The sequence below is a fragment of the Galleria mellonella genome, unplaced genomic scaffold (assembly GCF_026898425.1).
Source record: "Galleria mellonella isolate WM207_F2 unplaced genomic scaffold, CSIRO_AGI_GalMel_v1 utg165, whole genome shotgun sequence".
Taxonomy (NCBI): Eukaryota; Metazoa; Arthropoda; class Insecta; order Lepidoptera; family Pyralidae; genus Galleria; species Galleria mellonella.
The window spans coordinates 211,964-238,833 of record NW_026442009.1 but is presented as its reverse complement, the minus strand read 5'-3'; the positions used below and the strand labels follow the sequence as shown (position 1 = coordinate 238,833).

At 31.2% G+C, this 26,870-nt stretch overlaps 2 protein-coding genes across 2 annotated transcripts; one reads left to right on the top strand and one right to left on the bottom strand.

Annotated features, from left to right (window-relative positions):
- Positions 1–83: 83 nt before the first annotated feature.
- On the top strand, positions 84–4,786 carry LOC113518761 (isatin hydrolase-like). The gene is made up of 5 exons (XM_026903740.3): positions 84–391; positions 1,780–1,901; positions 2,339–2,533; positions 3,844–4,020; positions 4,580–4,786. Exons 1-5 carry the CDS (start codon positions 180–182, stop codon positions 4,678–4,680), a joined length of 807 nt encoding a protein of 268 aa, XP_026759541.1. The 5' UTR covers positions 84–179; the 3' UTR covers positions 4,681–4,786.
- On the bottom strand, positions 4,707–26,825 carry LOC113518760 (RING finger protein 17). The gene is made up of 22 exons (XM_026903739.3): positions 26,225–26,825; positions 23,808–24,049; positions 22,903–22,990; positions 22,315–22,446; positions 21,538–21,692; positions 21,370–21,450; positions 20,456–20,725; positions 20,260–20,351; positions 20,019–20,179; positions 19,451–19,600; positions 17,973–18,050; positions 17,340–17,492; positions 17,012–17,156; positions 16,009–16,143; positions 10,683–10,836; positions 10,083–10,211; positions 9,873–9,969; positions 8,672–8,868; positions 8,009–8,232; positions 6,916–7,690; positions 6,566–6,837; positions 4,707–6,171 (listed from the first exon to the last, which is right to left on the bottom strand). Exons 1-22 carry the CDS (start codon positions 26,277–26,279, stop codon positions 4,851–4,853), a joined length of 5,106 nt encoding a protein of 1,701 aa, XP_026759540.2. The 5' UTR covers positions 26,280–26,825; the 3' UTR covers positions 4,707–4,850.
- Between the last annotated feature and the right edge of the window lie 45 nt (positions 26,826–26,870).

Below are 26,870 nucleotides of genomic sequence, written 5' to 3'. Positions count from 1 at the left end.
CTATGGGTGACACCTACTGTGAATATTATTATACCTACACTTATTTTCAATGCCAAAGGACGCTGATACCCATTTACATATCTGTGGCTATATAGTTTACACATGTGTTAAAGGATCTCTAAACAATACGTAAACAAGAGCATACTTACTTCATATGCAGACAGGCAGTCTGTTTCAAGATGGCAGCTTCGAATGTTGTGTTTGTGCTTTTAATATGCTTTATCATAAATTCTTTCGCAAAACGGGATAGTTTATACGACTTCTTGTTCAACGGTGATTATGAGTTCATTGATTTGACACACCCCTTCGATAACCAGACTGTCTATTGGCCAAATGCGCAGGTATTCCGGTTCACTAAACAGATTGGAGATTATGACGCAACAGGTTCTTGGTACGTGAGAATATTTATGTTCATTTAAAATTATTTAGAGAGTGTCGTGCCCTAGTGATATACTACCCTGGCTTATAAACCACAAATGTCGTGTGTTTTACCGAACCAAAGACTTTGTGGCAATTTAAATTTGGGACTAACTCTACAATTTATTATTTAATTTTGTATCCTTAGGCTGGAAACTTGACACGTTAGGATTCTAATATGCTCGGTGAAATGCAGAGGTAGGTACTTACATGTCGAATGTTACGTGCACCGTAACGATAATAGTAAACAAGCCTTCGACTACCTCATCAGACGGTTTACAGTCGTAAAAATTATTCTTATATTACATGTTTTTTTTATTTAGCTATAATTAATATAATAAACTGGTAGATATTGCTACCGTCGCTGTACATGCTGAATGTTGAATAGTTAGCTCTATACGATATCAAGCTAATAATTAAAATATATGTATATAAATAGTATTCGTAATTAGCTTTGTTAGCTTGTAGATCGCTGCTGTATTCCTTCAGTCATTTACAATTAAGAATAACTAAGTACACAAAACAATTTTCATTTTTTTTTACAACAAGTAAAGGTAAGGGGTAAGTAGGCTACTAACATGCGGCTCATCTGATGGTAAGTGACTACCGCCGCCCATAATCACCCGCAACACCAGAGGCACTACAGGTGTGCTGCCGGCCTTTTAAAAAGGATTACGCTATTTTCTTGAAGGTTATGAACTGAAATTAAAACACTACTCACTACTATTAGTCACTTTAGCTTATTTCCGAAACAAAATTCTACCACTACTACAGTAATAGAAAATACAATAGGCACAGTACACATTAAAGCTTTAATATTTTGTGATTATTTATATCGATTTTATTCACGTTCCAAATCCAAATCATGAATTATTTTTAATTTTTTCTTCTAAATTGGAAAAAACTGCATTACTTATATAACTGCCGTCAGGTTTTTTTGTCCTTTTTACTCAGTTAATAGTTAATTTACTTTCGACTCACACACTTATGTAAGATAAGATATATTTGTCCTGTAAGGATCTTAATTCAGAAAGCAACACTACAAGAATTTTGTTTAAAGAACTGTTTCTTTCATCGGTATTGGATAATTCCAAAGGTTTATTATCAACCGACATCAAAGAGGAAGGTTCTCAGTTCGATTATATTTCGTTATATTCGTTACACTATAACTCCGTTAGGTATGGACCGATTTGGAAAATTCTTTTTTTATCTGAAAGGATATATTTGCAGATTAGTCCCATAGAAATTTTATTAAAATCGGTGGAGTACTTTAGTTTTTAAATCAAACTGGTTTTGCCACAATTCAAATCAGTTTTTTTTAGTAGAACATAATGTTAATCTTATCTATTAAGTATAATACAGGTATGCAGCTAATGATTTTACGGCCGGAGAACATGGAGGCACTCACATTGACGCTCCTTATCACTTCGCCAAAACGGGTTTACATGTTGGCGAGTTACCTCTCACAAAATTAATCGCAGCACGTATGTAGTATGTCGTTTGCTATTTTAAGTGTCATAAAAAATTTTAAATTGTTTGTGTCCGTGTAAGTATAAGTAGATACGCGGATGACACCAAGGCAATTTTGTCTTCCCAGAATATGACGTGGATGATAAAAAGACAGTATTCACTTCGGAGAAAAAGTCATCTATACGTTTAAAATAATTCATTGTATTGATATGCGACTGCGTAAAACAGGGATTTTGTGTCTGTGCAGGATAAATTTCCACATGTCTATAGGCGACGGTTACCACTTTCTATCAGGTGGGTCGTCAGCTTGTTTGCTATTCTAACTAGCATAAAAAAATGCACCGAAACTTATTTAAGAGCTTCTTTATTTAATAGTTAAATAGATGATAATAATATGTAATCTATTTACATTGTGGCCGAATGATTAAAGAATAACAATTTTCGTTTACAGTAATAATAATCGATATCAGTAGTATAGTGAACGATGATCCAAAATTTGTGCTATATAAAACTCACTTGGATCATTTACTATATTATGAAGACAAGCCGTCTTTGCTAATTTTCAAGTTTGGATGGAGCAAGTATTTTAACGATACTAAAAAGTATTTGGGTCAGAATGACAATGATAATACTTTAAATTTCCCCGGTAAGTATTACAAATGGAACGTAGGTATCACTTTTATAATGCAGTAACTTCTGCCGTACTTTCAATATCCCATTTCCTAATTCTCGTAGTACGGATCCTTGATAGAATCAATAATCATCATTCTTACTAATAATAGATATAAACGTGAAAGTTAGTTTGTGTGTTATATTATAGCGCCTTAATATCTCGACTAATCACTATGAAATTTTATATATAGGTACATACTATATGGAATGGAGAAGGATATAAGCTACTTTTTATTCTGGTCACGCGGACGTAGTCGCGGGTAGTAGTTTGTAGTAAATACTGTAATGTTTATCAAATTCAAATCCATTTAATGTCAGTACTAGACTTAAAATTATGTTATTAAAAAAGTTTATAATTTAATAAACCATATATCTAAGAGGCATTCGGTCAGGGTGGCAACAAATCAGGGAATGTGAGTTTTAGTTATCGTCCTGACGAAATGCCCCATTACAGGTGCATGGACATCCTCAGCTATCATTTTAAGGATGATGTTGTCACTCACCGCATTTTTTCCCTATTGACGCGACTTTTTTGCGAATGATGGCATGGAAACCATCAATTCGTGTTTGATTGAATATTTCTGAGGCATTTATCATATTTGTTATTAGAATAAAATACAAAGGCGAGAATATTATATGAAATCATCTTTTATTGGAGAATATTCATTTATCAATGTAGAAAATAAAATGTATAAACGCCTGTCCATATCTATTTTTGATCAATATTTTGTTCCCAACGGCATTGACTTTTTTGATGATGAAGGTAGCAAACAAGCATACGAATCGTCTAATGGTAAACCAGTTACCGCAGACTGGGGCACTTAACATTACCAGTAATGTCACATAGAAAATGTAATACTGGTGACCACAAAGACCTTGCATTAGTATGTAAATCTCGCTCGAAAATAAAAAAAAAATTACAAAGCTGTCTCAATTTATAGAATAATTACCAAGTTTAAGTAACGATTTAATACCAATTTTATGTTTCTTTATTAATGAACGATGACATCAAACTTCTGCATTTTATATTTTCTTAATAAACGGCTTCGGAAATTTGAAAGAATTGAGTACATAATAAATAGAAAAGTAACAACTTTAAAACGCTGTTTATGAGACATCTATTTATATAATTCATAAATCAAAATGTATACCAAATTCTTAATTGTTTACAACCAGACCCTCAAAATATCCGACTTTTCGTTGTTTTATGCAAAAAATGTCAAAGGCATCTTAAATAGGTTATAAATCGAAATTAATATATGTACGAGTAGTAAATTTTTTTAGGTTTGAGTGAAGAGGTAGTAGAATGGATTATTTCTGCCAATAAAAAAGTCGTTGGTATTGGAGTGGATGTGGCATCTGTTGATCCTGGGTCCAGCACTAACTTTCCAGTGCACAAAATACTATCTACGAAAGGTCTATATGGTATAGAAAATGTTAACTTAAGTCGTCAAATTCCTGGTAAGAAAACATTTTATGTAATTACCTAATATCTTATTAATAAAATTGTAACTAGACGATGTATGTACATGGAAGATATTTAAGAAAAAATAATATGAGAGTCTTTAATAAGATCAATAGAGGTCAAAACAACTGTCCCAAATTGGACGCGGATCACAGAGTCTATCTTAAAATTTGGAGTGTTCCATCTTGATATGTCGTCTAGAAGTAGTCTATTACTTTTCCTGCTTTTGAAAAACACGAAATAGCGGGTAAAAAGCTAGTTATGTAATAACATTAATTAAATTAGATGGACTATACTTCAAAGGGATTTTAATTTCTCCTATAATAGAACATTATATTATGTGACAGAAGCAGTAACTATGAAGAGAAAAGCATTTTCTATTTGAACAAGTTTAAATGTCCAATTAAATTAGTGTTGCCTCTAAAACGTTTAATGCTTTTCTGCGTTTGCCATGGCTATGAACGACTACTACATTATTTATGATAGACTTCACGCTGTAAATTACACGTGCTTCACATATTTTGACGACAATTTATAATAATTATTTTATTTTAGAAACAGGATGTACAGCGTTGGCGTTACCAATGAAGATCGCTTTGGGCACAGGGGCTCCATTGCGTTTGGTGGCAATATGCTCTAAACAAGAGCCTAAATGAAATTTTAAAATAAAAGGAAACTAATATAATAGTAAATCGAAAATATATTTAAATCAAATAATGTAACATTTTTATGTGGTTACAAATATAGAGATAACAAAAATAACTTGTTTATATTTCTAGAAAATTAAGAAAAGAGAGTACTTAATTAACATACAAGTAAGATATATTTAGATTTTTAAGAGTACCCCTTCATCAATGAGATTTTCATATACTAACAAGTCATTATCATCTCTTAATTCAACTACTGGTATCTTATCATCATGTTTAATCACTTTAGCCTTAAACGGTCCTTTGCCTAAGAATGTCTTGCTATATTCTTTAGTAATAACATCAATATCTACATGTGGGTTTAATAAAACTCCATGTAATTTTACAGTAATAGTTGATGGTGGAAGATCTGTAAATTCATCTGATATTTCTCTAACATCACTTAGAGGAATAACTTCAATGTTGCCGTAATCCACATATTTTACTTTAATTTGATTTTTCGCTTCACTATATTCTAAAATGGATGCCCTGTACCATAGGGCATCTTCTGGAAACAAAGCAACACATGCTTTATTTTCAAATATTCCATTTAATGGTGATAAATTGCCACCCATTTTTTGAACATTTGCATATAATTCTTCATACAGTAAATTTGTTTCATCATTATGTATAACACTCAACTCTAGTAAATTCATATCGTTTATTACTCCAATGTTACACAAAAATTCGTCATCAGTATTTTCCGGATAAGTAACATATTTTCCATCTAGACATTCTTGCTCCTCTTCTTCAATAAGTTTATTCCAATCTTTGCCTTCTAAACATTTTATATCTAGTGAACTTTGTGATGATTCTAATGGAGTATCCTCCTCTTCGACTATGTAATCTGGTCCTGAATCATATTCAAAATTAATAGTTTCGCTTTTACTTTTAATAGTTTTGGGCATTACAAACTTAGGTATAATTGCTTTGGAACCATCCGTGTATTTCGCCATTTCAAAGTCAACTAAATGATCATTGAACCACAATTTGTCATATTTCAAGTCAATTGGTATTAAATCACCAACTTCTTCACCAGTTATTTTAACCAAGCAATGTTTCTCAACAACAGATTTGTGAATGTAATCCAGTGTTTGACGATCCCATTGAGGGCCGGCGGGCCGTATTCGATTCAGAATACATTTATGTGCTTGTGTTGGTATCTGATACAGTGCAATACTTTTTCTTAAGTTTGAGAATGAACATATTTCCTCATTACCATAATCAATGTAATGAATGAGGCAGCTGGATGTATCATTATTCACTTCCAACACTCTTCCTCTATAGAAACGATTATCTAAAAAGAAAAGTGCTATACACGGCTCACCGACCGTCCACTTGGCGTATTTCGCTTTGGGATCTGGATTTTTAAAACGGACATCGAGTGCTTTTCGAATTAAATCCAGAGTATCTTCTTGTGACACATCATGTAAATAAATGACACCATCATTGTCAATGTACCTGTAATGAATGTTTAATTTTAGTTATCCAAGGAATAATCTAAATAAAGATTTAAATAAATATTTTACTATAATATATGTTTATGCCTAATATTATTATTTAATTTGTTATAAATTTGTATGCAACATTTCTTAATTATTTGAAAATAAGCAGTATTTTTTTTCATTAATGCAATGAGAGAGATTACGATTCAGAATTTAGGAAATTGTCACTATAGTATTAAGTCTTACCCAAGATTATTCACGCTATTAGTTTATTAAGTGATAAATTAAAAGCTAAAGCCACAAAATTATTCCTATAATGTTGTGAAATGGTTTTTGACATGATTCAAAATTTAAAACAACAGCAAAACGATAACATATTTAATTTTTTCAAGTTTTTTCTTTTAACTTACGTGGGCACTGCTGTAAATTCCTTATTCTGCAGCGGTTCGGGTGGAAGCCAATCTGATATAAACACTGTATTTGACGAACTTGGTTGATCTTCTGTTTCTCTAGATTCTTCAAAATCAACAGGACTAGAAGGACAACTATCAGATTCAGGTTTATTTGTTACAGACTGTGACGGTAATGGCTCTAATTGTAGCCATTCACGGACTGATCCAGTTATATTCAAGAATGATAACATATCATCATTTGACTCTGTAGCGCTGTCGGGTGTAGGTGCCTGTGAAAGGAATAATTGTATTAGAAAAGGCAATATCCATTGCTATAATATTAAAATATAAATCAAACTTTGTATTACCTCCTGCATTTTATCTGGGATACCTAGGCCTTGTTCAATTATCTTCTTGTTGAGACATCGCCATTCTGATTTATTTGGCTCTAAAGCGCCTCCTTGAATTGTATGGTATACCCAGATTTCTATAGGCATACTTTTATCCTTGAAATTGCCAAGTTTTGTGATGAATACTCTTTTGTAGGCATCAAGTAACTCTTTTAAATATTCTTTGGTAAGCGATGGCCATTCTTCTCCAACGGCTGGTATTACTCCACATAAATGACATTTTATGGCAGCATCCCCTATGGATGCAAACTCAGGTGGTAGCTCTCGCAAGTTGTCGATAGAGACTGTCTCTACACAAGCGAAGTCGGAATAAAATATCTTAGCTTTGCTGTCTTCTATTTCTACGATAGCAGCGCGCCGCCATGTTTGTGACTGAATGCAAATAGTACAACAACGATCTCCGACTTTCCATTCCGTCTTACTCTGGATTTGCTTATTGCTTGAATAATACTTCTGTATTTTTTCGAATAGTTCATTGAAAAGTTTTTGCTGATGAACTAAAGAAACATACAAAAGCGACGGTGACGTATAGTGTAGAACTTTTGCCTCCAACCTCAGAGGTCCTTTATCTTTTGCTTGTAAATCTTCATCATTAATTTTCAGCTTTGGTGAACCTTTTTTTTTTAGTATAACAATTTTTTCAGATTTTTTAATTTTTTTGGGTATTTCTAAAGGAGATTTGTTAGTGAATACTTGATCCTCCACAGCATTATTTTTATTGAACATAAAGAGACTGAAACAATATAATAGTACATAAATTATATTTATTGGGAAGATAAAAAATTACAGAAAATGTTAAAAAAAAGTCAGGGGAAATATTAATAATGTAACAGAACAATACTTGTATATACAAACAGACATCGCCTTTTTTAAGACAAATGGTAATGATAAACAGGTTAACATCATAGAACTTATAGGTCAAATATTGCATTGGCTGTCCTATCCTTTGGACCTAAACACTAGGCACATATTGTTACTTCATACAAGATATAGGTTCCTAAAATATGTACAGTTAATTGTTAAATAAAATTTTGTGATAAAATTTGCTTACCCAAAAGTCACTGCAAATTTATATTTGATCATTTCAGTATTGATACAGATAATGTTTTCTTCGTCAGCTTTGTCATAAAGAGTGACGCCGATCGAACCTCGATTGCGGCTGTCCTCCACATGCAGTTCCAGGATACGGTCTGCAAATCTTTGTAACAGTGCCACAGAGCCAGTACTCCATTTTTTATTGAGAGGCGTCACGCCAGCCAAGTGGCATTCGATTGACTGAAAAAGGAATAATGTTTTTGTGGTATAGAAAAAAGAAACGCAAAATTAAATGTATTTTTTTTTTAAATATTTTACTGAACTAGGAGAACCTAGTAATGTTGCAGAAATCCGTATCACTGGTTAGACGATTAGAATTATTTTGTTTAATTCTGCTACAATTAGTGTTCATGTGACTGTCAACAAGAAAGTCGTTCAACTTCTTAGTATTTTAAATGTTAGTCACACAATTTTAAATGTTAGTCTCACGTATACCAATTGTAGCGGAATTAAACAAAATAATTACTATTGACTAAACAGCCATTTTTAAATACATAATATTAAAAAAGAACAGATTGATAAAAACAGATATACATATGAATAGGGGATTATCGGATAGTGAGGTAGTGTTAAACCACTACACCACCAAGGCGATCTAATAAGTTACTGATGTACATACGAGGGCTTTGAGCGTGGTGAATTTGGGGTGTAGCCGGCGGAGTGCGGTCCAGTGCACCAGGAGGACTTCGCCGGTATCAGGTAGCAGGACACGCACGCGGCCGCGGCCGGGCAACTCGTAGAGAATGCACCGCGCCCATCCGTCGCCGTCGCCTGCACTATTCTGAGCCTTGTCTAAGTTCACTGCGTACACCATACCTACAGATACGAAGACGTTTACTATATTTTGTTTAATATGTGATATAAAATATACAAGTACGAAGTTTGTGTGGACTTTAAAAATTAAAAAAAAAAAAATAAGGACCCATGCCCACATACTGAAGGTGTAGGGATGGGATTGTTAAAGTGAGATTAAATCATAGACAGTACAACGTACTCGTACTTATATTCTAGCAGACTGGAAATGCAATCACTAAAATGAGACGAAATAGTTATTACGCTTGTGCGCGTGAAATGTAAGTGTGAGTATGAAATAGTGTTGCACCATGTACATTCTATTGTCACATGATTTATTGATATTGATAGGTAAATCTTAACTCAAAAATACTTCAGTACACATGGATGAGTTATAATTTCTACATATGTAATAATCATGATGTAAAATAATTACATTTTTAGAAACTAAATATCCTTATGGCTTTTACACAATTTATTATATTTACACATATAATAATGTATTTTTAACAGATTTCAAAATAGGAGGCGTTTTTATATGTTTGTTACCTCAGAACAGAACTCTATTTATCTAACTACCATTTTACTAATATAATTGTAACTAGACGATGCTCTTAATATCAATAGATGACAAAATAATAACTCATAAATTTTTGTCTGCCTGTCTGTATATATATTCCGTCATCACGCAAAAATTACTGCTCCAAATCAGATGTGATAAACAGTTGAATTTCTGCAGGCCTAACTTAAAATTCAGTGTAGGTATGTTTTATCTTGATACGCCATCTGGAAGTGGCCTATTTTATTGGTTTAACTTAATAAAAATCCACGTAAAATACTGTCAGGTCGATTTCTATGCAGTTTACTACATCACACATTATCAATGTATGAATATTATCAAAAAATGCTATTAAGTGTAAATTTTTCAAGTTCTATCATTGCTAAAATAACAAAATATCTATTAGTAGTGGGGTTAAAGTGTAATCATTATATAAATAATTAATTTCATTGCAATATAGATGTCTTACCCATTTCAGGTAGGTAAACAATTCCAGTATTGTCACTGAAGCTGTACTCTTGCAGTAAATCTTCAGTGAGTTTATCATAAATATTTTGTAAATGACGCTGAAACAAACAGTTATTGGTAAACCTTAAGTACTACCTTTCTTCATAGTTTACTATTTTACAAATAATGTTTGGATATAAAAAAAAAAAGTATATATTTAGAATCATCTTACCTTTCTGACAAAGAATTTATCGGGACTCACGACAGTGGTTAAGTAGACTTCTTCAACAGATTTTGGTTTCAAGTCTGAGTTACTCATAAAAATTTTTGGTTTTTCAATAACACCAGGAATATTTGGGTACTGAAAGTTAAACATATTTTTTTTTATAATAATAAATAATAACATTAAAAGCACATTACAAAAATCTATAAATTTAGATGGTAGCAGCTTGTGCTGAATTAAAATATTGATGTATTAAAAGAGATGTATAACAAATAGATTGTAATATAAAATTCCTATTTCTATTAGATTAATTAACATAAAAATCAACACTGCTGAAAGTTTATTGTTATTGTGCAAAAACAGTGAGCTGGCAAATTTAAATATTTTTTTTTTCAAGAGAGCAAAATTGGCTTTGTTTTAATATATGGTACATTCCACCATTACGATAACATAGTGTACAAGATATACCATCAATATATCAAAATTCTTATATAAGAGAAAATGATATGTTTAAAATATTGTAAAAAAAAAACCGGAATTGTGACTGGCGATGAACAAAAAATGTCTATTTTAAAACTAAGCTAAGAAAATTTAATTTCTCATACTGACTTGTAGCTTCGGGTTAGGCATTCTGGCGCGCTCGTGAAATACTAGAGCGTGTGCGAGACTAATTCCATCTTCGAATGTGGTCACATCGCATTCCAGCGTAACAGAGTAGTTGGACGTGGAACTAGCCCGACGTACGTGGATCACCGCCTGTTTACTGACAAATAGAAATGCAAATTTAGCATCTAGATGTCGCCTGTGACCGGGATATGTTCACTGGTCGGGTATAAAATAAACATGTCCTCTATCCCATAAATTATTCGTATATTAAATTTTATAGTGATTGGTTAAGCTGTTAAGGCGCCAAGATGTAGGAAACAAACATACTTTCACCATTATATTATTTGTAAGGATTAAGGAATTATATAAAATAAAAGTAATCACTATATGATGAATGTAAATCTCGAGTAGTATTAAAAATAAGTTTCTGACGCGAACAAGCTGTATATATTAAAAAAAAAGAAAGTGCGAACAATACGCGGTTTCATCATCATCATCATTATATTAGCTTTTAACTGTTCACTGCTAAACATAAGCCTTCCCCTTGGAGGGTTTTGCCAGTAGTTATCCCGTTTTGAAGGCGGATTAGCACCACTGTGAGGGCTTTAGAGATGTTTTAAGAGGGACGCTGCTGACCATCCCTCGCTCTCTCTTAGTGACCTCTAACACCCACGGAAAACGAAGGGATGGTCTATTCTATGCTGGGACCACACGTAATTTGCCTAGGAATAGGTAATTAGTCTTATATGCCATGACAAAATGGGATAAATAATCGTTTCAAATATATTTCTAAAAATAGTATGGATACACGCTTGTAATTTTTTATATGTGATTTTTCCTTTATCCTCATTTATTAACGAGTACGATTAACGCCTCTTTCTATGCAGATGAGAAACAACAAAGATATATATTCCGCATGTGCAGAAAATATAACAATGTATGCAAGGACCTTGATATTTTCCAACAATCCTTGCAATGTTACATTAAGGCTGCCAATTTGTTACTTTAAATTTATAGCCGTCATTCTTTTAATGTATATAATATCGAATGTTATGCAGAGCAGTTATTGGAGTGCAAATTTAATGCCGTTTTATGTAATATTTATTTTATAAACGTATTAATTTGTAATCTGTTGCCTTGCTATAAATATTTTATTTTAAACATTTTATTTCTAATATGGAGGGTAATCCAAAAGAAAGCTATGTAACCTTTAAAAGAAAATTGTTTAATTATCTGTCGAATCAATAATTTCAGCTCTAAACACGTATTACCTATTAGTTAAATAGGAGGGGGAAAGGGATCGTTAGTAATGCGGACTATTAGTAGTATTACTAGCAATATACCCTATCAAGTCGACCTCCACGTGATCCCCCTGGTAACCATCGTGCTAAATTCCAGATGTATTCACCACGATGGGCTAACTGACCTGCTCTTTTATTCTCACCTATCATCCCTCATTGATGCCCTGTCAGCGTATATCGTTAGCGCAGGCGGGGTTACAGTTATCATAAATTGAGAAACAAAAAGGTTAAATAGGTATATCACAACATATTTACCACTGTGTAAAAAAATTAATATATTTATGTGTACAGACATAAACACACATGCGCACGCGCAATAGGTAAATTTAATTTTTATTTCTACAAAAAAAATGTTGTACCTTCAAACGCTCTATTTCTATCTAATGGTTTTTTTTTTTATGGGTGTAAATGGTATGGTAGCCCCGCCTGCGCTAATGGGATACGCTGGCGGAGCACCAGTGAAGGATGATAGGTGAGGATGAAACAGGTCAGTTAGCCCATCGTGACTAATTCAACAAGAATTGTTCACGATGGTTTCCAGGGGGAACCACGTGGAGGTCGACCTGGTAGGGCGTATTGCTAGTAATGGGGCTGTCAAACTCCATTGCTAACAATCCCTTTCCCCCCTCTATCTAATGGTTAGCTGCTAGAGAATGCCATATGATATTAAGTTTGCTATTTGTACAAATTTTATTGTGCAAACAATAATGAATAAATAAATAATCCGCTCGGCTCAGCTGAATATCAAGAGGTAGCTGATACCCGTCAACATTACTTAGTGGCAACACACACATTGCGATTCCTCATCGGCACACCAGATAAAACGAGATTAAGAATTCTATTTTTATTATTACGAAATTATATTGGTTTAAGTTTTTTAATGCTATGAAAACCAAAAGCTATATTCATAAATGCACCGTTTGCTATTAGAGGTCGATAAACCGGGTGTTCCAACCCAATTTACGTTACCCAAATTAAAATCGCCTCGTAATAATGTTTTATCGCAGTCTTGCTACATGCATTATTTAAATATAATTTAAGAATATGTAGTTGTAACTGACGGGGTACGTATAATCCATAATTTGTACACATAATTGTTAACGTTTATATCGATACATACTCAAAGATCTTCACACTCTCGTAATTCGATAATCTATTGGAAGACAATCTTTTCGATGCAGCTAACAACACCCCACTTCCGGATATATTATAGTGAAAAACACCGGACTCTTGGTCGCCCTTATATATTACACCTCGTATATACCGATCACAGAATATTTTCTAATCCAAAATGTCATTAGCTACCCACATTTGCAAAGAATAACCGCGTCGTAGTCAGAAGTCAGTATGTTTAAACAGAAATCAGTAGTTTTTGTCCAAGGACGTCTTACATTTTTAAAATATAATTTTGTGAAACTAGAGAAGTTTAACAGTATATTTTCTATAGATTTATACGACATATAGCCAAAACGCTGGAGTTTATTTTTTCTTTATGGTTATATTTAATCCTATGCTAATTTGTCAGGTTGACTGAAAGAAATATCTTTTAAAGTTCGTCTTTGCTAACATTGTTATTAACTTATTGTTGTTACTGTATGTTTTAGTGCAATAAACAATATATATATTTATTGTATAAAATTGTGACAGCTAGCAGAGAGTTACATGACGTATTCAACATCACCAATATTGAGCGTGGGCGCGAGGTATACAGTTGACCGACTCATCTGATCAAAACGGCTTGAGAACATTTAGTTCCAACATAAGTCATTCATTTTCCTAAGTTCCTTTATGATGGAACTGTGGTTGATTATATAAGATTTTAATCTGTGGTGTTGATCACTTAAAAAGAACAAGGAATTCTTAAAGTAGGTCAAATGATCATCTAATTTTCGCAGTTTAATATTTAAAGTATTTTTTTATATCATCTGTAAACTAACATCGTCGATCGCATTTCCTTACATATCATGAACTGAATGTCGACATACCCATCGCGTCTCCTGCCACAGATGGCGATAATTCAGTTTATGATTTCATCCTACGATGTGCAACATCAAACTGCCAACCCTGTTGGTGTAGATGGATGGATGACCCCGTTTGAATTATCACACTTTGGTTGATTGTCGATTGCAAAAGTAACCATTTTTGCAATCGAAGCACATCCATTTGAATTTCTCGTTTAGCACTTAGTCATTATCTAGTACATATATTATTACAAACAATGCAAATATTCTTCGTATTTTTTGGTGCACTTGCACTTGGTTTTTGCACTTTCCTCTTCCGTGGGTGGTACTTCTCAGATTATTTTTTATGTTATAACGGTTATCAAGGAAATATAACCGTATATTGCGTTCATACAGCGAAATATAAAATTTACATAGCCAAATAAATTATAGAATAATTTGAATACACGGTTTATTTGGTTGTCCGGTCGCGGTTAAACGATAATGGAATGCTAACATTTTCTATCTAAATGAGGTGGTAGTTGTTACGATTGCAACTACTGGCAATACTCCCTAACTGGGGCCTATGTTCAGCAGTGGAGACTTAACAGCTAATATGATGATGATACTCGTATGATACGTAATTTAAACGCAAATTTTTTATTTATTTATTAATGTAATGGATAACCTCAAAATCTGTTCAACCGATTAAAACCAATTACCTATAGAAAACGACATTACTAATGAAAAATAGAGGCTAAAACTTAAAACAACTAGAGATCTCTACAAAAAATACTATAAGGTAAGCCATGATATTAAAAATTTTTCTATATAAATTTATTATAGGAAAATTTTTAATATCTTAAATAGTTTATTGGCATGGGCTGCCAAAACTATTGATGATATTTAAAATAATGTATTACAAGTTTAGTACTCATCATTATCCACAAAAATTGCGTAAGACTATATATCTGTTATAGTTGTATACCTAACTTTTAACGGGTATAAACATGCTGCGGCGTGACTGAATAACCTCAGTATTTGTTGTTATCAGAAGATAAGAGAATAATATATATATATATATATATATATATATATATATATATATATATATATATATATATATATATATATATATATATATATATATATATATATATAGCTAATAGAAATTGGTCTAAGTAAATACTAATTTCAAATGCTTATTTATCTTTTTATCTTCCTACCTGACCGAATCTAAGGTGGGTCCCTAAAAGTGGCGAAAGGTAGTTAGGGATAAAATAACCCCAATAGAAAGGGTCTCGCCGTGTTTCCTTATGAAATCTGCATTGGCGTCGCCATGGAGGTCGCTAAATTACTTACATGTGAAGTAAAAAGTGACGACGCCTGTTTTATTTGCTGTGTGTTACCTGATAAAATTTGTCGTATGCAGAATGCATTGGAATAATGAATTGAAATAAAAAGTATTTAAAACTTTTTTTTAGTAAACAAAAATTATAATTACATTCTAAGAGAATTATTTTGTACAATTGGTAAAACAAACATATATAATCTAATATATAAAATTCTTGTGTCGCAGTGTTTGTTACCAAACTCCTCCGAAACGGCATTACCGATTTTAATGAAATTTTGTGTGCATATTGGGTAGGTCTGAGAATCGGCCAACATCTATTTTTCATATCTCTCAATGATAGGGGTGAATATATTTTTTTAATTTTTCGACAATTTTTCAAATTTTTATTTTATTATGATTTAGCATTGAAAAATACATATAAATTCAATTTTTCACGCTTTTAGTAAGTCAGTTAAGGGGTGTCTTCCAATCAAATGTTACGAGTAAATTATAGGGCATATTAATTTTCTAGTGTAAACAGTTCTTTTCCTTTTTAAAACAAGCAGACATGCAGACAGACATTCTTTCTGCACAAATTCGAATTATTTTCTTATTCAAAGTTATTTATTTATATATTGTGTATATATTTGACATTAGTTATGTTTATAAATTTTTATCGATTATAAAATAAACTCATTACAGAGTTTATTTTATAGTCAATAATAATAATAATAATAACTTTTAAAACTACTTACTTGTCAATAATATTTTGTATCAGGAATGACTCTTCACTGGTCCAGCCTCCTGATTTTGGGACACAGTTTGCCAGTGAACAGTTTATGGCTAGGGGGAATGGTGATTGCAATCTCGCTGGCGGCAGGAGGCGTAATCTAAAAAAAAATTAAACATGTATATTTCTTTATTTACTCATTAACTTAACCGATAGACCTTAAATTAAACAAATCTAAATTAAAAATAAAAAGTTGCATTTTTTACATATTTTTATTATGATGGATTTTTATAATATATATAGGTTTTTTTAATAGTCTAGTCGATCTCAAGTGATACTAACAGGCTTACCAAAATGATTTTCTTTTTTTTATATAAATAAGTCAATGAATTGCAAATTTAGCACTGCAAAATGTGCTTAGGGTCTTTCTTGGGCTGAACACCGTTTTTATGATAAAAAGATGGTAGTTTTAATAATAATTGTAAATACTTTTGTTCACACAAACCTCATCAGTTTCGCATTACTACACTTTCAAAGATCTTTAATATAATTCATAACTTATAAGGTTGTTGTATGTAACGAGTCGCGACTGTGTCCTATTGCCGATATCCAACGCAAAAACCATTATTTCGTGCGATGCTTTTTTTTATAGACATTGAAATGGTAATCCAGTTGTCGGCCTGACCCGACGGAAAAATTATATCCATTATTATGATGATACAGTAGTATCAGTATCATCCCGCAATACCCTGTGACGCTCACGGTATCCCTGTTGTATTTGGCATTTTAAGAGCAAAGATAAATATATAACGGCATAACACCTTAGTCCGTAGCCATTAATTCAACTACCATATTGTGATGATAAATTGCGATCCTTCAGTTATTGTTCCTTTTTATCAATTTGTATTGTAATTACATATAAAAACAATATATGAAAACAGTACCGATATTATGAAGATTGAACGAAGAGATATTATGTAATATTAAAAATAAATTATTAAAAGTATATACTATAAATGCTTACTTACTCGTCAATAGTGACAGACTCCGTGCTACCGAAATCAATACAGAACACTTGGAATATTGGTTTATTAATATCCCTTCTGTCGATACTTATGACACGGCACCTTTGCCATAAGTTATCTGGTTTGTTGAACACAAGGTAGAGCTTTCCTGAGTACAGCAAAAAAAATACAGGTATATGTACTGTGAATGGTGATATCAAGTTACGAATACTTAGAATTTAATGTCACACACAGCATGTTATTGTTCTGACTAAACACTTGTAGGTACTTACTAATACTTATTGCATATACGTTTAAAGATGTGTATTATTAAAAGTAAAGAAATAAATACCTTCTGCAACGTGATTTAGAGATGGTTTTGGCAGGGAGACTGCGTTACGAAAGTCTCGCATCATTTCTTTCACAAGCGGTTGATGGCAAGATCTTTGTACGAAGAAATTATGGGGATTTACAATATGCGATATGTATATTAATTCTTGTGCACCTATAATAAAAAAAATAACAATACATTATTGAGACTAATGTTGAGACTGAACCTAATGAAATCAATAGTCAAGTCAATTCAAGTTTAATATTTAATTGTAATAATAATAATATTTAAGAGCTTTTTTTTTTTGTTTTTGTAACTTTGGTAGTAGTAGTAATATTAATAACATTTCTTTTAATTGAAATTTCTTCTTTTCGGACAACTAATTAATGTATTCTGTTCCAGCTAGCTCTATTCCAGGCCATGTCTTTGACCTTCCTATACGTTATATTAACATTTACAAATATATAATTTCCAAAGTAATATAAAATGCCGTTTTTCCAAAGTATTGTTTGTTAGCGATGTTTTCCTATTACAGGAGAGTAATAATTTTTAACAATATTTTTGACATCGTCAGATTTGAACCTACAAAATTTGGCTAGGCTACGATAGTCTCTATAAATGCCTAATTGTAATTGTATAAAAACAGAAACATGCCTTCTGTGAGTTGTTTAGGGTGTTGACTTTCAGCAAATGGTGGAACATGTTGAACCGCTGGTCTTTGGATGTAATCATCTGAAATAAAAAGGCGCTATTGTAGATATATTGTAAACACACGCTCATCATATGTAATTAATTTTTATATTTATTAATTATTATTATCTTTATAAGTTATTAGGTACACGGTGACATTGCAGTTTTTTTTGCAAGCAATCTGATCTGATTTATTTTGTTCAAACAAAAAGATTGGAGTAATTTTAAATTTTAGTTATTTTGTTCTACTCGCGAAAGTGCTACCATATAAAAAAATAAAAAATGATCAATGGTATCCAATTTGATGAGATCTATTGAAAAATTTCTATCTAATGTTTTTGTGATGTACAATTTCAACTTTTGTTTATTATATTTCAACTACTGTCTCTGTATTCCTTTGGGTCAAAATTTTAAACCTTATTAAAAAAATTCATTAAAATGGCACTACAATTATTAAAGAATTACTACATTGTGTGTGATATATAGGTTGACGGGCAAATGGAGAGACATGATTACATTATAAGGGTATCGTAAAAATTGTAGCTTATAGACATCACAGTGTAAACTATGTCGCCCACGATGCTGTAATGCGTCATCACTTATGATTTTATTAATTTCTATAGATTTAAACACACACACATTGTTGTTTTACAGCAGAAATGAGTAAAGGTTGTTAATATCGTTAAACATGCTTGTTAAGCAGTTTGACTGAATAGAATCAAGTAAGCAATTGACAAGCGTAATAAATTTTAATTAATTTATTTATTTAATGTGATCTTAACGAGTGGAAATTAATTTTAGGTAGTAGTAGTACGTATGTAATACATGTAATTGTAATTTTTTTTATGCAACTGAGAATGGCAAACAAGTTTACAGTCGCTTATAGACATGAACACTACTATGGATATAAGAGAGTACACTGTATCGCCCTTCAAATGTTGCTTTTCCTGAGGACCAAGGTGTTATGACCTTGTACCCTGTAATTTCATTACCATATCCTACCTTCCAAATCGAAAAACAGCCATGCAAATACAACTGTTTCATGGAAGAAACAAATGGGAGAAAGAGGTAGTAGAGTCTTATAATTATTATAGAAATAAAAATATATTGTGTATAAATGCATAACAGGAATTTTATGAAATTTCTATTTGACTTCTGGATGAAGCCGAAACAAAAACAATTGTTGGAAACGACAAACAGCAAGTTCATAAAATTCACGTTATTCATATATACATACATTGTTAAAAAATGAACATAAGTTTAAAAAGTAATGTCTAATATTAATACGATGACTATAAATGTATGAATTTTGCATGCGAAGCAATTTCGGCCGTTCAGCGAGGAATGTATTATAATTCTATATCATATATCATTAGCAGCGTCCGATATGAGTAATGTTTTTAAAATTTTATTATTTAATTTGCGGAATACAAAATATTTACTTTGTGGAACCGAACGACTTGAAGATTCACTGCTAAATGAGTGGAGCGACGTGATTGAACCAGATTTGGTGCGATAATTAGGTGCAAACTTATAAAATGTGGGCTTCACGCTCGATTTGTCTTCCTTTGTTTTCTTGGATTCTCTGACATCTAGAAAAAAAAATTATCATTGTTTATTTATATTTGATACACATTTATTACACATATAATTTTTACAAATCCTTACAAATTAAACGCTGTCCAACGTATAAAAACATTAACGATTACTATTTACTTTTAATAAAAAGAAAAGATGGAATTGTTTCAGTAATTACTTAAAAATTTATTTTTACAATAATAAGTGAATTACACCAATTAAATCAATCGCTTGATCCTCAAGCTTGGATATCGTGTTACGGGAACCAGACAACGAAAATTTGAGTTCACAATAGAGAACACTTAGATCCAAGCCAATTTAGAAAAGTTTCTTAAATTGGCATTTGGCAATTGAACTAGAGGCCTCATTTGTACAAAGAAACGTGCACACCACTGCGTCACTGTTATTTCGTTATTGCTTAGCTGGACTAACCTTTTGGCAGATCTGGAGGGTACACAAGTGTAGGAGGTGGTGGGGGTATTTCTACATCTTCGAGTTCTGATGTAGAATACAGTTTATATACCGAAGTTGCCTCCCCTTCCAAGTGAACATAATCACGGACTAGATCAACAATGTCTTCTTTCACTACCACTCTGTAGAGCAAATTAAATAATAAATTATAGACAGTTAATAAATAACCCTACCCTTTGTTTTTATTTAATTATTTATTTACTTAATTGTTTTATCAGCTTTTTCATCTTTTTTTAAATACCACGGAGTCTTGACAATTTTCTGAGCATCTTCATATAGTACAGTGAGGTTAGCCTGTAAAATACAAAAATAAAACATAATTAACAGAAAAATAAAGTAGTAGTAAGTGTAAGTAGTTAAATGAAGTCATTAATTATAGAATATATTATTAAATCAACCTTTTTTAGTATTTTAGGGTCAGTAGACAAATTTATTGCATTTAGAATGCCTTTTGTCTTTTTTATTGCTTCACAAATATCATCTTTAGCATTAACAAGAGAGTCCTTTTCAGCGTACTTATGCTTTGTGACAGCACTTATGACTTTTTGTTTATGTATTTGAATTTGAGAAATAAGTTTGGAGAAATGTTGTTCAATGTCAGCAATCATTTGTGTAAACTGGGACGACTCCATCCCATTCTCAATATTGTACAGCAAATGACCTATATCCTGTAATAAAATAATAATTAGTTTATTGTATGTTAAAAAAATGAAATAATTTTAATGTTATTAAAGTCATATCTGAAATTTGCACATTTGCGATTAAAATTTTACTATTAGATAAATTCAGTCAGGTAATTTGTGCGGCTTTAATTCTTTGATAAATTAATACTAGTTAAATAACTATCACAAAACTATAATCAGAAAATGCCTTAAATTAAAAATTTAAATAGGACCATTAATCGTAGCGACAAGGCCGATTGCTTGGGTACCTCTGTCCCATTCGTGTTTCAACCGTGAAGCAGCTGTGTTTGCATGTCTGTGTTTCGGTTTGAAGGGTGGGATATGGCGTGAATTTACTGGGTACAGAGAAATAACACCTGAATCCTCAGGAATGGCAACGCATGGGGGGTATCATGGGCGAAACAATATACTCTGTTATGTCCATGGTACTGTTCATGTCTATAGGCGACGGTTACCACTTTCCATCAGGTGGGCCGTCAGCTTGTTTGCCATTCTAAGTTGTATAAAAAAAAAAGGCCTCGCAGTGTCGTTTTCCGGGGGGCACGGTCATAAACTGGCCCAGGACTAATAGTATTGATGAACTATTAATAAGGCAAAATATAAAAAAAAAAGATCTAAATAATACTTACAGATGCAGTTTTAGTTAGTCTCCTAAATATTTCGTCAACTTTTGGCGAAATATTGTTTAAATCTTCAATAAAATTATCATTCTGAAAAAAAATAAAGAAATTTATATATAAATTGCATTCAAATATACAAATTAGAAATTAATAATATACACATACGTATATACTTACTATTTCTTGTATGGAGACAGTGTCATGATTTTTACAGGAGTTCACTCCACCAACCATCATACAGTCCATACAAATAGATTTTGAACAATCCTTGCAATAATAATCTAAGCTCTTGTCTTTGTGAGTAGGACAATTGTTTGCATTGTTTATTGGTTCTAAAATATAATTACATAATACTTTATTAATTTTAAACTTTATTTTTATTTAAGTACTAAACAATTCTGAACAGAAAATATTTAAAATTTGAATGGAAAACATACGCATTAAAAATGACAATGCATCACAATATTGAGATAAGATGTATTCCAAGTAATTATTATATTGCTTAAAAAAATAATCTTCCCTATAAATTTAATCTTGCTGGTTACAGTTGTTTTATCTAATTGTTTTATATAGCAATATTTTATATACTTATTTATGTATGTATGTATTTATTGCATGTATATATTTATTTATTTAATATATTAGGTGTATGTTTATATTAGTGTAATTATATGTTTATATTATATGAATGTATTAAGTATTGTTTAATTTTTCTTCATTCAATAATGCACCACCTACATATTTCTCAGTTTGCCCAATGGTTGACTGGTAGAGAACATCGTCCTGTGTTAAGTCTGCCAAATGTAGATAGAATTTTACTGTGCATTAAGTTTAAATTAATAAATAAATAATGACAGGTAAGTACTTATATTTCTACCACAATACTTATTTACCAAGTGAAGTGTGGTCACTTCAAAACGCTTTAGTAAAAAAATTCTAATAAAAACAACAAACCTATATTTTTAAGATAGTGGTTTTTGAAAATAACAAAATTCTTGTGTGTTTTGTTGAAGCATGTATCACATAGAATTATACCACACTGTTGGCACATTTTTACTGTGGACATATGGCACTCCAAGCATTCTTCTGAAAATAAAAACATGGAATTATGTTGACATTGGACAATGAGTGGTATATAGTTATACATACCCAATGAATAAAGATATTATAGCCATGCTGTATTTTACTGTTTTGTATTATTGAAATCTACACAATATTTTACATAATTATAAGATGATATTCTATTTAAAGACTTATATTGTTTAAATGTATTGTTTTTAAAACATGCAAAATGGAACTAACTCTATTTTCGAGTTCAGTTACTATTTAATATACAAAGATACTGGGCGGCGGTAGTCACTTACCATCAGGTGAGCCGCATGCTCGTTTGCCCCCTATGTTGTAAAAAAAAAAAAGATTGCTTGAACACATATTGCATGTAATCTGTTGTTGCCTACTAAACAGTTTTGTTGTTCTAAAATGAAATAATGTTCTTATATATTGGATATGCTAATGTATATTAGTTTAAATATAATAAAGTACCTTGAGTATTATCAATACTATTTATTATTGTTTTTATATCAATGAAATCATTTATTGGTGCTGTGCTTCTTTTTGGTTCAGATTTTTCCTGTAATGCATATAAAATTATGAATAAAATAGGGGTCAATAGAGGTACAAAATAAATATGCATTTAAAACATTCATATGATAAACATTGTTTTTAAAAATTATAATATTGTACATTATAAAAATATAATATTGTATATTATAACAATATATAGATGTAAATTTTATTAGTATATTCATTAGTTAACATATCTGAAGCCTTAAATTTTCAAAACAATAGCAACAATCGTGACATATATTTAATTATTTTATACAAGTTTTTGCTGGCAACTTTGTATGTATGGATTCAGTAGATAAATACTTCTAGATGGCGTATCAGGTTAAAAGAAACAGATTTTAATTTTGACCTTTTAGAATTCTACTGTAATAATCGCATTTAGCTTGCATGATGCCAGAATAAACATACACACAGACACAATTTCTAAAAATTACTGTTTTGGCTTTTTAACCCTTATTATAAATTTTCGTATCAATTTTTCTTAAATATTTCTTATGTAAAAACATTGTTTAATTAGTGCGACTTGAAACTTCTAATTAACGTGACGTGAAAAATCGTATGCGGATTTTAAAGTATTTCCTCCTTAGGAGCAGAATTTTAAATAATGCCTTTTTATTGTTTTATGCTATATAAAGAACCTATCTATAAAATAATAAATGGGTCAGCCAGTCACTCAGCATTCTCTTTTATTATATATATACATATATAGATTACAATTTTATTATATTAGTAAGATTATATTATTGTTTTATATAATTATTATACTGTTATTTTATATAATGCTTGAATTATATGAAATTATTCTTATTCCATAGACATACCTCCAGTAGCTGCGAGTAGATTTCACCAAGCATATGCACATTTATGGGAAACAACTGATATAATTTTATTTTGTTTTGCATCAACAAATCCAACTCATTGCTGTCAATGGCCATATCACGATGGCATACTTTGCATTCTATAGGTTCACCAAATTGCACAATGTTTCTGATACATTTCTCACACATGGTATGCCCACATGATAGAAACAACGGTATATTGTTCCCTTTTGGTGGATTTTGAACTGAAAAAAAAATACAAAAGTAACAGGTACTTAGCATTGAGTATATACAATGTTCAGTTTAAATCCTTTTATACTAAAAACATTAAAGTTCCCCCAAAGAAAGTTTATTATTGCTCTTTTCCAGGCAACCTTAAGCAATCATTACTATTCTTTTTCAAATAGTCTATCCCCTTATTTATAAAAACATAAAATCTCAAATAAATCTATTTTGGCTATTTAAGTGATTTGTTCTTTATTTTTGCACAAATTTTTTGAAGAAAGACCAATAAAACACTCTAATAATTAAAATAGATTTGTATAACGTTTCAGTTTTTATGAATAAGGGAGTATTACTTTTAATGAAAAAAGAATATTTAAGCTAGGTCTGTGAAATATGCCAGTAGTTTATTTAATTTTAATTAAGACTAGGGGCTCCTTTGAACATTTTTACAACATTTTACGTTTTTATCTAATCCTACCTAGCTACCTATTTCACAAACGTGTCATGTGGCTGACAGTTTTTTTTTCTATTTCTATGACTTATTAAATTCGTAATATCTATTGAATGGAATAGCCAATTTCAACAATTCAAAAAGTTATCTACATAAATTGAAACATTTTCGAAAACAATATGATTTATTTGGATAAGGATTTAAACAGAATAACATGGTGTAATTTTGGTCTGTATGTCTATCAACTTTTAAAATGTAAAAAGTGGTCATTGTGTCATAACGATAATAGTTGGACACAAAGTATATAAGTAGTATATAACAAAGTTATTTGTAGTTATTAATATTTTCTTTAATATTGTAGAACATACTTTTGATCTATCACCAATAGTTTCCACAGCGTACACAACAAAATATATTTTATAGCATTTTTTTACACCTTGAGTTACGTTACTAAAGTTTTAGTAAGGATCCCTAATCTTTTCTAGCAATAAATATAGCCTATGTTACTCAGGGTGAATGTAGCTTTCTAATGGTGAAAGAATTTTTGAAATCAGCAAAGTAGATTTTGGGTTTATTCATTACAAACATACACACAAAAATTCAAATCTTTCCTCTTTATAATATTAGTGCATATAGAATACTTGCTTTATACTATCATCTAATTTATGACTGCTATACCTACTCAGAGCTTGAGTGCAGTTAACAATCTATACCTATTATAGGTTGCATTTTGTGATATATTTGAGATTACAAAGAATCAAATAAATGGCAATATTTGCTATAACTTTGATTCCAACAAAATTCAAACCTGGTGATCACTAATAAAAATAGATGTTGTTTATTATTTTATCAATGATTTAGTTGCTTTACAATTAGAATAAGCTATTTTGCTTTCAGTGTGTTTAATTATTACAAAACTTAACTTCAGGTTGGAGGGAAATGGATTATTAACAATGGGGTTTAACTGCCTCCTGATATGAGTATATTGCTAACAAAGCAACCAGGTTAATCTAAATGTGGTTTTTTCTGGAAACCATTTTGATTAATTATTGATGAATTCATCATGATGGGCCAACTGACCTGCCTTATGTCCATCTATAATTCCTTACTTACCAATAGCAAACTGGAATTGCTATTTTAATATATTAAAAAACTTGCATCACTTCAAGAATTAGATAGGTGCACTTTATGGTATGGGGGAGGGATTGTTAGTAATGGGGTTTTACAGCCCATTAGCAATATATTCCATTTGATGCATTGAAAAACAGTACAAAAGTATTAACAGAAGAACACATACAATTTATATAAATAATCAAGATATTTTAAAGCAAAACTAATAATAGATACTTTATTGTAAGTATTGGTAAGTATGTATATTTACTTAGTGATATAATATTAAAATGATAATACAACATTGAGCTTGTTTAGATAAAGGGCACCATACAATAAATTTTACCACGGACCCATACGGTATGCATATACGGTACTGTATATAACCTAAGTTTACTAAATAGGTAGTACAATAAAATAAATCAGCCAATATAAGCTTCTTAAATGTGTTTACTAAGGAAATTCTAAACAGGTATTGGACTATAATATTTTCTAGTTTTTAAAAATCTAATACAAGATGAAGCGTTAATAATTTTGCCGGTGGATGAATTTTGTATTACTAAGTTGTAATTAAAACTATAAGTGCAACATATGTACATATAGTATTTAATTATTACTTTTGAAATGAACTTACCTAAATTATATAGTTGACTGCAGTTGGGGCAGTATTTCTGAATGTTAGCTTCCATTATTAATGTTTAAACTTTAAAATCAAATTGTCAGGATTTAAAACATATTTACCATAGCGAATATTTTTTTTTATATATTCTGCAGATTCAGCAGTAAAATAAGCAAAAAAATAGTAAGGTAGGTACTTATATAGATATAATTACAAACGGAACCTGCCGCAAAGACGAGTAAATGTAAGTGTTCATGGGAATTAGTGATGGGATTCGAGTTGCTTTTCACTCGAGTGACTCGAGTAGTTTTTATATTACATGCACTCGAGTTAAATTTTTGACGACTCGAGTTTCGAGTGACTCGCGTCGACTCGAATTACGAGTGACTCGAGTTGACTCGTACCACTCGAGTGGTTTATACCGAACCGAGTGAGAAATTCAAATTGTGACATGTTTACCCGCGGTAGCAGGAAACTTTTAAGAGAGAAAATTCTTCCTGATGCTTATCATGCCGCACGCACTATAATTGTAGATATTCTACATTTAGTTGAATATACGGCTGCTACAACAGATTTATGGACTTCTGACAATAATAAAGTATACCTAACTATTACAATACTTATAATTCAAAACTTTTTTCGCAAAGTATACCTAACTATT

Excerpts from the sequence above, each read along its gene's own strand:
- LOC113518761 (XM_026903740.3), top strand. The coding sequence starts at position 180 with ATGGCAGCTTCGAATGTTGTGTTTGTGCTTTTAATATGCTTTATCATA. Across the intron at positions 1,902-2,338 it reads CACAAAATTAATCGCAGCAC|TAATAATAATCGATATCAGT; the intron begins GTATGTAGTATG and ends TTTCGTTTACAG. Across the intron at positions 2,534-3,843 it reads TAATACTTTAAATTTCCCCG|GTTTGAGTGAAGAGGTAGTA; the intron begins GTAAGTATTACA and ends AAATTTTTTTAG.
- LOC113518760 (XM_026903739.3), bottom strand. The coding sequence starts at position 26,279 with ATGGAAGCTAACATTCAGAAATACTGCCCCAACTGCAGTCAACTATAT. Across the intron at positions 22,991-23,807 it reads TCTACTCGCAGCTACTGGAG|GAAAAATCTGAACCAAAAAG; the intron begins GTATGTCTATGG and ends TATGCATTACAG. Across the intron at positions 8,233-8,671 it reads TCACCACGCTCAAAGCCCTC|TCAATCGAATGCCACTTGGC; the intron begins GTATGTACATCA and ends TTCCTTTTTCAG.